This window comes from Urocitellus parryii, chromosome 1 (assembly GCF_045843805.1).
Source record: "Urocitellus parryii isolate mUroPar1 chromosome 1, mUroPar1.hap1, whole genome shotgun sequence".
Lineage (NCBI taxonomy): Eukaryota > Metazoa > Chordata > Mammalia > Rodentia > Sciuridae > Urocitellus > Urocitellus parryii.
Genome location: NC_135531.1, coordinates 95,580,351 through 95,594,514, shown reverse-complemented (window position 1 = coordinate 95,594,514; position 14,164 = coordinate 95,580,351). Strand labels below are relative to the sequence as shown.

General features: G+C 35.7%; 1 protein-coding gene across 1 annotated transcript; it reads right to left on the bottom strand.

Annotated features, from left to right (window-relative positions):
• Positions 1–595: 595 nt before the first annotated feature.
• Positions 596–2,983, bottom strand: LOC113179751 (protocadherin beta-5-like). Its single transcript, XM_026384488.2, has one exon. The coding sequence runs from the start codon at positions 2,981–2,983 to the stop codon at positions 596–598; it is 2,388 nt and encodes a 795-aa protein (XP_026240273.2).
• Between the last annotated feature and the right edge of the window lie 11,181 nt (positions 2,984–14,164).

The following is a 14,164-nucleotide window of genomic DNA, read 5'->3' as shown; positions in this document are numbered from 1 at the left end:
TATGGAACACTTACAATATTTTAGGTTAAGTACCAACTAAATACCATTGCCTTATGTATGTGGTGCTCACAACAGGAAAGGGCCACACTTTTTGTGTATAAATATTTTAATGAAGGTAATGTTAACATTCAATTTGAGAAAAACAAGTAGGACTGGGTTTTATGCTCACGGCTACTCAGTGGGCTTAGTCTGATAGTATAGTGAACCACAAATTTAGTTAAAGGTGAACACTCTGGTATTGAAATATGAAATTATGTGTTAAAGATGTGTGCCACAAATACGTGGAAATTCAAGATTTCATACAAGCCTTTAAATGGTTTATGAAATTTATTAAGTTCATTAAAATGAGAAGTTTTTGACTACTTGCTAAATTTACAATTGGGGAAAACTAACCATTAAGATTAGATCAATTATGAGGAAAATACATACTTCATATGCCTAAAAATGCTAATACCAATAACAAGAACAAACTTAGAGCTACCAGGAACATACATAGGTTTGGAATAGTGGTTAGAATACTTTAACAGCACTAGAATTCCTAAAGAAATAAATTGCAATAGAAAGTTGCCAAAATAGTGAGAATGAAATACAACAATTAGTTGAATACAAAGCTATTTCTGCAGCTGGAATTTTCCTTAACTTCTCTCCCAGCATCCTGAACCAAAAGGTTAGGGAATATGGGCTTCAGGAATTTGAACTCACCAGTCCCAGAGTTTCCACCCAGACACACCTCATACTGGTAGCTCTGAGACAGTGTCCCTGTGCCACTGACCTCCACCAGGTGGCCAGGAAAGCGGCCCTCAGGAGCAGAGCAGACACCCAGCAGCGCAGCCCTGCGCCTCCTGCACAGCCTCACAACCACAAACACCAACACAGAGAAGAGGAAGAGCGAAGACACAGAGGCCAAGGCGATAACCAAGTAGACAGTGAGCAAGTCCTCCTGCGCGCGCTCTGGCGCCACTTCCGGGAGCGGCAGGTAGGGCTGGGAGAAGCCATCCACCAGCAGCACGTGCAGCGTGACGCTGGCAGACAGCGGAGGCTCGCCATTGTCCTTGACCAGCACCACCAGCCTGTGCCTGGCCGCGTCGCGCTCACTCAGCAGCCTGGTGGTGCGCACCTCGCCATTGTGCGCCCACACGCCAAACAGCCCTGGCTCCGTGGCCTTGACCAGCTGGTATGACAACCAGGCGTTCTGACCCGAGTCTCCATCCACCGCCACCACCTTGGTGACCAGGTAGCCCTGCTCTGCTGCCCTGGGCACCAGCTCAGTGCAGGGCACAGAGGCATTCTGCATCGGGTACAGCACGAAGGGAGAGTTGTCATTGTCATCCAACACCACCACTCGCACCAGCGCCTGGCTGCTGAGCGCGGGCGATCCTTGGTCTGTGGCGCCCACGTGGAACTCGAATGCCTGCAGGGCCTCGAAGTCCAGCGCCCTCAGCGCGAACAGCTGCCCATTGTCTGCGTTGATGGAGACCAGCGAGGCGAGGGGCAGATGTGGATCCGCGGTGGGCAGCAGCGAGTAAGTGATCTGGGCATTGGTGCCTGAGTCTCTATCTGTGGCGCTGACACTGCCTATGTGCAGAGCTGGTTGGTTGTTCTCATGCACCAACAGCCTGTAGGACATTTGTGTGAAGGCAGGGGCATTGTCATTGACGTCTGAGATGAGGAGGTTTATGCTGTGCTCGGTTTTCAAACTGGGTGTCCCCAAGTCAATGACTGTGATGGTGATGTTGTACTCTGCTCTGCTTTCTCTGTCCAATGGCCTCTCTGTCACCAAGGTGTAAAAGTTCTCAAATGTTGGCTTCAAGAGGAAGGGGAGATCGTTTTCTATGGAGCAAACCATCCTACCATTGTCCCCAGAGTCTGGATCAGAAACGCTGAAAATGGCAACTACAGTCTCTGGGGAGTTTTCTGGGATAGAGCTGCTGAGTGTGGACATGGTTAGTTCAGGAGCATTGTCATTCACATCCACCACTTCTATGGCTACTGTGCATTTTCCCACAAGGCCTCCACCATCTGTGGCTGCAATTTCTACAATATAATGTTGGGTTGCCTCAAAATCCAATGCCCTTTGGAGACGAATTTCTCCTGATTTTTCATGTATTACAAATGGTTGAAAAACTTCATCACCTTGAAATAAAGAATAGGCTACACTCCCGTGTGTTCCTGCATCTAAATCTCGAGCAGAGACAATGAGAACTAATGAATTTATGGGACTGTTCTCAGGCACTTGTACCTTATACAAAGACTGTAAAAATTCGGGGGCATTATCATTGATGTCTACCACCTCAATGCGAACTGTGATGGTCCCAGACCTGGGCGGCGCCCCACCATCCAGTGCTGTGAGGGTTAAACTGAGCTCAGACTCTTCCTCCCGGTCCAGAGCTTTGTCCAACACCAGCTCTGGGTATTTTCTGCCATCTCCGCGATTGTGAGTAGCAACATGAAAATAGGAATTGGGGCTGATTGCGTAGTTCTGAACACTGTTGCTACCTATATCAAAGTCGTGAGCTGATTTCAAAGGAAACATCGTCCCTTGCTGTGCACTCTCTGGGATTCTAAGGATCATTTCCCTGTCTAGGAACTCTGGAGAATGGTCATTTATATCTGTCAGTTGCACATCAACTTTAAACAACTGCACTGGGTTTTCTAGTAACAGTTTGAAATGCAATATGCAGGGTTCTGTAGCCCCACACAGCACCTCCCTGTCTAGTTTTTCCTGTAGAAGCAAATTGCCGGTTTTTACATCAAGCTGCAAGAGCTGTTTGCTGCCTTTGTGATGGATTCGCGCACCCCGAGTGGCCAGTTCTCCCACCCTGAGCCCCAGATCTTTTGCCAGGTTGGCTACAGAGTAGCCGCTTTCTGTTTCTTCTGGAATGGAATATCTAATTGCCTCAGAGTCAGCCTCCCACAAAAACAACAGCATAGCAAGAAAAATGACTTGCCTTTTCCGTGGCGTTTTATCTAGCTCTGCCTCCATTGTTCAGACGGGTCCAGAAGGTGCAGTTCCTTTTACTCTGTATGCAATCCACTCAGATGATTTGGTCAAATGTTTCTGTTTTTATGCGCTTGGAACGAAGACCTTTCTGAAGATGTGTCTCCTGGAGCTCACCTAAAATGCCTCATTGTTGTAGGGAGCTTTCAGAGTGCTTCCCAGCTCAAATGCGTCCTTGGGCATCCAGAGCCCATTATTCCCACTCTTAGCCTGCAGCGCCACCAGGTGTCCTTTCTTACTATTGCACATAATATTTGCCATTTCATTCCAAATTTTAAATCTGGTGTGTATCCATCCCTTTTAAGCCACAAAAGCGTGCCTTATTTTATCTCCAAGTTATTAGAATTTGTAAATGAATATCACCTGAGTTAATTTTCAGTAAAAGAATGCCTTTAAGAACAAAGTAAACTGATATATTATCTTTATCTTTTTATCTTCATTTGAGTACATAAAGGAACTTTGTGTTTATAATTTATTATTTTTATGAAATTAATAATAATGTATATTGGCAAAATTTTGATTTAAAAAAAATTACTTTAATTTTGAAATATAACATTCCACCAGAAAAAGTCACAAAGCATAACTGTACAACTCAGTGAAATACTGTTTGTTAAAGGCAGGAATTTAGGTTTAATGCCGTGTGTGTGTGTGTGTGTGTGTGTGTGTGTGTGTGTGTGTGTATTTAATAATCATTTTCTAAAGTTAGATATAACATTAGAATACACTTTGACAATCTCAATAGCATGCAAAATAATTTCTCTAATTCAGTCCCAAAGGGGTTCAAAAAAGTCAAAATTTAAATGTTTTCTCTGATATGTGGAAGCTAGTGGCAAAATGGCTGAGGTGTTCCATCAAAACAGAGGAAAATCAGTAGAGTAGTGGCAAGAGTAAAATGGAGGGATAGGATGAATCTGACCACACATACATATGTACATACAGTGAATCTCAAGTCAGTGAATTTTAACAAAGTGTATATACTATTATAAGAATTTTCCAGATTAAAAATTGAAAGTCTACCAAAACCCAAGAATTCCCCTTCTTTGTTTTTATCTTCCCTCCTAAAAGGCAAGCACTATCTTGACTTCTATTATCATAGCTATCTCAGCTTTTTTTTGAATTTTCATACAAATAAAGCTATACAGTATTAGCATTTTGTCTATGTTCTTCAGTTAACATTACATTAAGTGAAATTGTTCTGTGTCATGTTGTTCTAACGTGTTTTGTACACATTGGTTTATATTTTTCAGATGTATGAATATACCATGTAGTTTATATATTCTACAGTGGCTGAAATTGGGGTTTTTCCAGTTTTGAGATTTTTTTTTGTTCTATCACTATGTATGTTGAATATGTTTATAGGATTTGGATTGTTGTGCATTAATGCATGCACATAGATTTAGATCTTCAAATATTGTGAAATATTTTTTCAAAAGTAGTTATAGTAATGCCAGCAAAGTTTGGGAGTTCCAGTTTCTTCATATCCTTGTCAACATTTGATATTGTCTCTTCAGTTTCAGCCAGTCTACTCAGTGTGTGGTAATAGCATATTATGATTTTAATTAGCATTTCCCTGGTAATTCATGAAATCATACACATTTTCACAAATTTATTGGCCATTAGTTTATATTATCATGAAGAGCTTGTAAAAGTCTTTTGTATATTTTTCTATTTGGGATGTTTGCCTGTTTCCTTCTTATACTGGAAATTCTATATTCTGAAAATATCTTTTTCAAATACGTAAATTGCAAATATGTCTTCCCACTCTATGCTTGTATTTTTTATAATTTTTGAGACCTTAATGGTTACACATAGAACTTGGGTTCCATGATCATATTTAAAATTTATTATGGTGACATTAATTAATAAATCTTTAATTTGGTCTGATTTATCAATATATTTTATTTTTAGTTAACAGCTTGTGTATACTAGTTGAAACTTTTTCATACTCCAAGGCATAAAGATATTGTTATACATTTTGAAAAAATAATAACTATATTTTGCATGTTGAAAGCTATAATAAATTTTAAATTACTTCAAGTGAATAATGTTAGGGTCATTTTTCCATGTAAATATTCAAATGTCTTTGAACCATTAATTGTGAAGATGATTCTCACTTTTCTGAAATGACATCATTGTCTTAAATCAGGTAACCACATGTTGGCTCAAAGGTTCAATTTTTTCTTTATTCTGCAATACCACATTTTATTGATTACCATAGCTTTATCATAGTTTGTTATGAGAGGTAAGTCCTCCATTTAAAAATCAATAGACTGTTTTAAAGAGCAGTTTTAGACCCACAAAAAAATTAAATCAAAAGACAAAGAGATTTTCTATATACCCCTGTTCCCACAAGTTCACAACCTTCTCCATTATCAACATCCCCTATTAGAGTTGTTCATGGCTTACAATTTATGGACCTACATCAACACATCTTTGTCACTAACTCTTTAGTTTAAAATAAGGTTCATTTCTGGTACTGTACATTGTATGAAGTTTTACAAATGTAAATGACATGTATCCACTTTTACAGGGTAGTTTAACTGGCCAAAAATCTTTGCTCCACCTATCTCTTCCTTACCTGAACACACTGGAAACCTCAGATATTTGTACTGTCTCCACAGTTTTGCCCTTTCCAAAATGTCTTGTAGTCAGAGTAGTACATTATAAGAGTCATTTGAGAATGACTATTTCACATAGCAATATGCATTTAAATTTTCTCCATGCCTTTTAATGATTTGATGGCTATTTATTTATGTATTTTGGTATTGAATGATAATATATGAAGTCTGAGTGTATCACTGTTTACTTATCAATTCACTTATTGATGGATACTTTGATTTTGACAGTTATGAACATAGCTACTATAAACTTCATCTTGCATGTTTTTGTGTGGATCTAAGTTTTCAATTCCTTTGGATAAATACTAAGAAGCACGATTGCTGCATCAATTGTAAGAGTATCAGCTTTGCAAGAAGATGCCAAACTGTCTTCCAAAGCAGCTGTACCCTTCCTGATCCATCATCATTGAATAAGAATTCCTTTTGCTCCCATCTTCCTCAGCATTTGGTGTTGTCAGTGATCTAGAGGTTGGACATTCTAATAGTTTTATAGTGGTATACCAATCTTATTTTAATTTGCATTTTCCTGATGACATCTATATAGAGCATGTTTTCATCTGATTATTTGCTGTCTATCTATTTTCTTTGGTAAATTTTTGTTATTTTGTCTAGTTTCACATGAATTTTAACAATCTTTGTATATTTTGGATAATAATCCTTTATAATATGCTTTTTGTCAATATTTTCATACTCTGTGACCTTTTTATTCTGTTGATAGAATCTTTGGCACAGCAGAAAATTTTAATTTTAATGAAATTCAACCTAGCAATTATTTCTGTCATAGATCATACCTTTAGTGTGATATCTCTAGTTTTATTCTTTTTCTTCAAGATTGCTTTGGTTTTTATTGTTTGGTTGTATTTCCATACACACTTTATATGCAGTGTTTCTCTTTTCCAAAAGAAATTGGCTAACATTTTGTTTAGGATTTTGTCACATGTATAGACTGGTGGGAGAAGACCTAATATTCCTATCATTCCCATTATTTAGTCTTTCAAGTAGTGAACACTGTGTATTCTTCAATTTAGTTAGATCTTCTTTATTTTCTCAATGATGTTTTGTGATTTTTTTCAGGGTAAAGTTATTATGAATTATTCCTTTTGATTTCTTTCCAGGTACATGATATTTTGAAAACTATTGTAAATTATATTTAAAATTTTCATTGTTTATTGTTGGTGATTATAAAGACAACTCATATTTGTATGTTGTCCTTGTATCCTTGATATTGCTAACTTTATTTAATAATTGCTAATAAATTCGAGATTTTTTCATGCTTTTTATGCAATAATCATCTATTTTGAAAAGAGGATTTCTTCTCTCCCAATCATTGTGCCTTTTGATCCTTCTTTGTCTTTTTCCACTGATTGGGGCCAATAATAAACTACTGAATTGAAGTAGTAAGGGTGAGAATCCTATTCTTGTTCTTGAGCTTTAGAGAAAAGCTTTTAATAAATTACTATTAATGATGTTTGTTGATGTTTTAACAGACACTATGAAATTCCCCTTCCATTTTCATTTGCTAGCAATTTTACCATTAATGTGTTCTGAATTTTATCAAATGACATTTGATTATCCACTGAGATGATCATTTTATTTTTCCTTTTCTCTTAATATATTATTGTTTTCCCCTCATATATCACTGAAATTTATTTGTTCATTTTTAAAATAAATTTTCTATATATGTTTTTAAAAGAAATTCGTTTGTTATCTTTCTTTCTTATACTGTCAAATTCAGGTGGGATGTCATAACTACTAAAAATTGTGCTGGTGCCCAAATGATTCCAGAAATACCTTTAATTTTTCTATTCAAAGTGATGTAAATTTTTACATAATTATTTGAAAGAATTCACCACTGTGAAGTGAATAGATTTTAATAACATCTTTCTTTAATAGATATAACTAATCAGATTTTCTATTTCTTCTTCCTTCATTTTTGGAAAACTGGATTTTTAAAGAATATTTTATATAAGTTGTCAAATTTATTGGCATAAAGTTGTTCATGATATTCCCTTTTTATATTTTTAAAAATCTGTAGGATTGGTAAAGATGTTTCTTTTTTCATTCCTAATATTGGGAGTTGGTGGTTTTTTTTCTCTTTTTTTTTTTTGGATTCATCTAAAAGATTTAAATTTTATTTAATATTACAAAGAAACACATTTAGGTTTGTAGAATTTCTCTGTTTATATATTTCCATATCTTTTATTTATTTTTGCTTGGGTAAGTGTACCTTTGTTCTTGTGTGTGGGGAGGGGGTGGGGGCTGGGGATTGAACCCAGGGCATTGTGCATGATAGACAAGCACTCTACAAACTGAGCTATATCCCCAGCCCAACCTTTGTTCTTTGCATTTGATTTGCTATTATTTTTCTTGCTTCTTTACATGAAAGCTTACATGATTTTTCAGTCTTGCTTCTCTAATGTGTGTATTAAAGATTTTAAATTCTCAAGTTCTGTATGTCAAGTTTTTTTTTAAATTTTGTACACCACTTCATTGCAAAATTCTTTTTATTGGTTCTTTTTAGTTACATATGACATTAGAATCCATTTTGACATTATTATACATGCATTGAATATATTTTGTTCTAATTAAGACCCTAGTACCTCTCCTTCCCCTTCCCTCTCCTCACCCCCTTCCCTCTTCCCTCTATTGATCTTTTTGCCATTTATCCATAATTTTTTTCTTAAATTAATTACTTGTTGGATGTACCCAATGGTGAGATTCGCTGTGGTTTATTCATGTACATACATATGAAGATTATGACAGATTAAAAATCAACTTACTCCAGTGAGACAGCCACATCAATGTTTACAGCAGCACAATTCACAATAGCTAAGCTATGGAGCCAACCTAGGTGCCCAACAGATGAATGGATAAAGAAAATGTGGCATATATACAAACAAGGGATTACTCAGACATAAAGAAAAATGACTTTATGACATTTGCTAGTAAATGGATGGATCGGAGACTATCATGCTAAGTGAAATAGGTCAATCCAAAAAAAATTAAAGTTCAAATGTATTCTCTAATATGTGGAAGTTAATCCACACTAAGGGGCAGACAGAATAGAAGTTCAGTGGAGTATATGCGTCAGTTCTTAAACTTTGCATATTTGAAAATGTTTGGAAATTTCTGCTGTGATTTCAAATTTGATTTGGGTTTTATTAATTAATTTTGAAGCATTTGGGGATTTGTCATATTTTCACTTTTCTCTTTATTCTGCTGTAGTCAAAAAGAATAATGAGTCATCTCAATGTCTTTTATTTTAAAATGAGGCTTGTTTTATAACCCAGAATATGGGAAATTTTCATATTTCAAATATGTGTAACAAAATTGTGTCTGCATGAGTGTGCTATGGATGTTGATGTATTTCAATATGTTTTGTGTTATTGATATCTTCAATATTCTTGTATGTGTGTATGTGTGTATATACAGGGGCACATATGTGTTTTGTCTTCTTATTCTATCAGAATTTAGAGGTTTGTGGTTTGTCTACTTTTCATTTGTACTTCATCAATTTGACTTTTTTTTTTTACTCTGTAGTAAAAATATTTCTTATGGGGAAATATTTCTCACATATTTCTGTTATATTTTCATATTATTATAAAACATCTCTCTTTCTTCCTAGCAATATATCTTTCCTTAAAGTCTCCTTGGTCTTTTGCGAATATAGCTACACTAAAAGGCTAGTATTTGTAGTACATACCTTATTCCATTTTTAAACTTTCAATTTTCTGTGTTCTATCACATACACATACATATGATAGCAATATTGAGTTTTTCTTAAATCTGGTGTACAATACTGCTGAGGGCCATTACCAAGTAGGTATTGACGCATCGTAATCCTTGCCAGTGTACCCCATGTTAAATGGACTTGCCTTGGAAATTTGCTGCGACCTTGCTTGTGTGCTTTAGTAAGATGACCCTGCTCAAGGTGATCCAGGTTTGAGGAAGTATCCTGCAGGTTTGAGGAAGTATCCTGGTCCTTGGGTTTAGGGTGTTCCCGGTTTAAGGCGTTTCCCGGTTTAAGAATATGGGTTTTAGGGAAGTTGAGGTTGAAGATTATTGCTGCTGGGATTAGGGTGTTCCTGCTGCTTGTTCCTGTTGCGTTCTCATGAGATTAAAATGGGATTTGGAAAAAGCCTCGTGGAGTAGGTGAATTATGAGGGCAGAATGAGACTGCCCCTGAACGTGTGTGGAGGCTGGTGTGAGATCAGGAATAAAGAATTGCTGTTTGAACCTACAAAGCTGTGTGGTGCCTCCTGATTCTGGTACCCCCCAAGACATCGGCACAATACTGTTAGCTTAATTGTATTATTAATGTAATATTTGATATCTTCCCATTTATAATTAACATCTAATTATTTTTTTACTTATCCCAGAAATTTTGTTCTTCTTTTGGTATTCAAATATTTGTTATATAAAAATTTCCCATCAAATAGTTTTTTTAGTTATTCTTTAAGAGGCTATTCAAGAAATCACAGCATGATCTTTGAACTATAAGAATCTAATAGAAATTATTGATCTGAATATCACCATAATTTTGATTAAAACATTAGGACTCTCCAAATCTGTGCCTCTACCTTTCACATTGTTGTTGTTGTTATGAACTTAAATTTAATGCATATTTTAAATCCTTAAAGAAACTACTAATAGTGCCCAGTATAATCAACATTAAATCAATACTCATTTATATTTACCCTTCCTGTCTTTTTATTTCTTCCTGCAAATCTGTGATCCTTTTAGAACTGTTTTCTTTCTGCCTAAATGAATTCCACTGGAAGTATTTCTACTAGTGCAGGTGTGACTGTGATTAATTCTCTCAGTTTTTGTTTCTTTGACAACTTCATTGCTGAGGGAAATGTTTGCTGGTGATAGAATTATAGTCTATTAATAATTTTCTTGTCTTTAAAAGCTATTCTTTTTTCTTTTGGTTTCAGCACACACGTTGAAGGTTAGTTTTACCGATGCTTCTTTAAAAGTAATATGTGATATTTTAGGTGATAGCTTTTGAGATTTTTTTTTCTCTTTGACTTGTATCTTGACTTTTGGTTTTGATTTTTGGACTTTTAAAAAATTTTTATCCTGATTGGGTTTCTCTAAGTATCTTGAAGACTTAAAGACACAATTTTGGAAAATTCTTGGTCATTAACTGTTCAAATACTGCTTATTACCACTCTATTCCCTCTTATCCTTCTAGGATTATAATCATATGTAAGTTTGAGTTTTTCATTAATGTTGTTTTTCATTATTTTTGGGTTCCTATTTGAATATTTTATATTGATCTATCTCACTTCCACTAATCCTGTAGTCTTTTATATCTATGACATTAAACTATTTCAACAGTTTTACATCAAATATTATAATTTTGCAGCTAAAGAATGAGTGTCCATTTTAAGATTTCAATTGTCAGGTGAAATTCTCTTTACGTCTATTTTCTCTATTGTTCATGCTTATTCTAACATTAATTCTACTATCTAGATTATCTGGAAGTCATTTGTTTTGTGTTTTTTCTCTTGATTTTACTCAGATCATCCAGTTTTGTGTGTAGATGGCTTGTAACTTTTTACTGAATTCTCGATATTTATGTAAAAAGATGTCCAGGATCAAAGTGATATTGAACCAGGAGGGTTCACTTTTTCCTCTGTTGGCCTGATAGAACTCTAACTAGTCAAATTGGGCTAAAGTGAAAGGCACTTAGTTTAGTCAAGGTTCCTTACTATCCTAAAAAGTACCTTGTCTACAGAATTGTCAATTGAAAAATTGGTATATTTTCTATGCCTCTTCTCATGGCAGATCCCAAACTCTAATCTTCAAATAGTAAAGAAAATTTCATCCTGCTTTCTAAGAATTTTCCACTTAGGTTTTTAGACTTCTGCCCTGGAATGTGCTGAGTTTGACAAGTGACCTGAATGGGGAAACTGATCCTGAGCTTGAATCTTACAGACTACTAAAGGCTATGGAAGTTAGTCTGTCCCTGTTAAGAATCTGTTGTTTCCTGACTTAGCAAATTTCCTTGGAAGAAAACTGACTGTAGGACTTAGTTCTCATCCCAAAGCATTCTTTTCAGAAATCCTGAGCCACTCATTTCTTATCCTATCATCTGACCTCTGTTGATGTAGAGAGGTAATTTCTGATATTTAGCCAATTTTCATGGTTGCTTTTTGCTGCCAGATAATCCATCTAACCTGGAAGCACAATTCCATCAAATGTATTCATGAGTTTTAACTTAACACTTTAAAAAATACATTTTTGCAACTTTTGATTATGAAGAGACAATCTGAGTGATCTGTGCTATTTGCTTCCCAAAAAGAATGCATTGAACTCACTACATGCTGTGCCTAAAACAACAGCAAAGGAATTACAAAAGTTGTGTATATTTGAGAGACAAAAAATGTTTAAATGGGTGTTATTATTAAGATATTTTTCTTCCATTCTCTATTTTTTTTCCTGTGGCCATCAAACTGGCACATTTTATGAGGTATATCATGTTGTGAAATTTTACAGTGTTTACTGCTAAATTCCAATTAGTGAATCAAAAAGTTGAACTGTTCTGTAGCCTTGTAATGGGCTCTTATTGGTAAGGAATGATCTATTCTTTTTCTAAGGATAAAGTGGAATGGGTGTTTATTTGTCCAGTGTCATTTATGTGATTATATATGTTGAGAGCCACAGCCAAAGGGGCCCCAGCAAACTTCCAGCTGCCGGCTGATGATTGGCTCACAGTGGCCCCAGCAACATCTAGCTGATTGGCTCCTCTGCGGTGATGTTCATTGGGCTGTTTCCCTGCCCTTCAAGCTGCCAGCTGATGATTGGCTCACAGTGGCCCCAGCAACATCTAGCTGATTGGCTCCTCTGCAGTCATGTTCATTGGGCTGTTTCCCTGCCCTTCAAGCTGCCAGCTGATGATTGGCTCACAGTGGCCCCAGCAACATCTAGCTGATTGGATCCTCTGCGGTCATGTTCATTGGGCTGTTTCCCTGCCCTTCAGACTACGGAACTGCTCATTGGGGGACTTCTTTGGCTCCGCCCATGCGACCTAGCCAATCGGCCTCAAGAGCAGGAGGATTGGGGGAGGTGGTGGTTGGTGTGTGGGAGAGGCTTGTGGAAGCCGGTGGTGGCAGTTGGGCTCTGAGGGTTTTTCCTGAGGAGCTGTTTTGTTTGGCGTTTGTAGTTTTAAAAATAAAGTTTGTTTCGTTTGACAAGTAGCTCCTGAATTGTGCCCAGCCAGACTGCGGCATATATAAATTAGACTAACCTAGCATAAACAAAAATGAACTTGGATTTTTTTGTGTTGCAATATATTGGTAAAACCTTCAACCCTATTTCTTATTATCATAAATAAAAACTATTTAATTTAAATTTCTAATAAATGGAGAAGTCGTTACCATTGACTTCTATATTTGTATCTTACATGTTTGTGTTTCTTTTCTCACTTTTCTCTCTTCCTAACTTAAATTGGAAAATTATATTTCAAGAATAACAAATGTTAAGTAATTTACCTTTTTTATTTCATTTTATCCTTAGGGGAAAAAAAGAGTAACTCGGGGGAAAAATTCATGTACTGTAAACTCCAGTAGAATGATATTTGAGATTAAAACACAAATGTGTTTAGATTATAGCAAGCTTTTCAATTGTTCATGTTTTGCCAAAATTCCAAAGAAATTTTCTTATAGTTTTATTCATATAAATTTACTAGTTAGAAATCACATAATTCACCTACTTGGCTTATTGAATGCAACAAAAACAATTATAATTCAGGTAAATTAATTACTGTTCCAATGTATTCAGAAATAAAATATTACTTATTTTAATATATGATGTTAGATATTACATTACTTATTTGGTTAGTGCATACCTAGTGGTGAGAATGACAAACAAAAGTCTCCTACACTTAAACTTGTATTTATGGGCCAAAAGGAAAGGGTAAGGACATATATGATGCCCTCAGGAGTCCCAAATTCTTTGGAGAAGCTTCGGGCTTATTTCAGATTCTAAGATTATTTTTTAAAGAATTATACCAAGATGTTCTTTAACAGAATTTCTAAAAAAAAATTTTTTTTTTGCTTTGGTGCTGGGAATTGAAACCAGACTTAGCATATATGCATGCCTGCTCTACCATTGGGTCATGCCCTCAGCCCCTTAACAGTTTCATTAGTGAAACAAATAAGACATTACAAAGATGTTCTCTTTAGTATTTGTAGATGAGAATTATTTTTAATTTAATATTAATGTTTATGAAAATATAATGCAGTAGATATGCAGTAACCAAATGTTTAAGATAATCTCTAACATGTGTTGCTCATAACAGGCCACAGTTTTAGTATAGAGACATTTTAACAAAGTAAATATTTATATACAATTTGGGAGAAAAAAATTATGCTAAGTATCATGCTTACATTTCTTCAGAGAGCTTAAGTTGGTAGTGTACTCAATGAGAAATGCCAAGATAAATATAAAGAATTTCACCTGGGTGTCAAGATCAGTGGAATACGTGCTTGATTAGCATGCAGGAAATTTGAGCATCTATACCCAGCACCAATGAAATAAA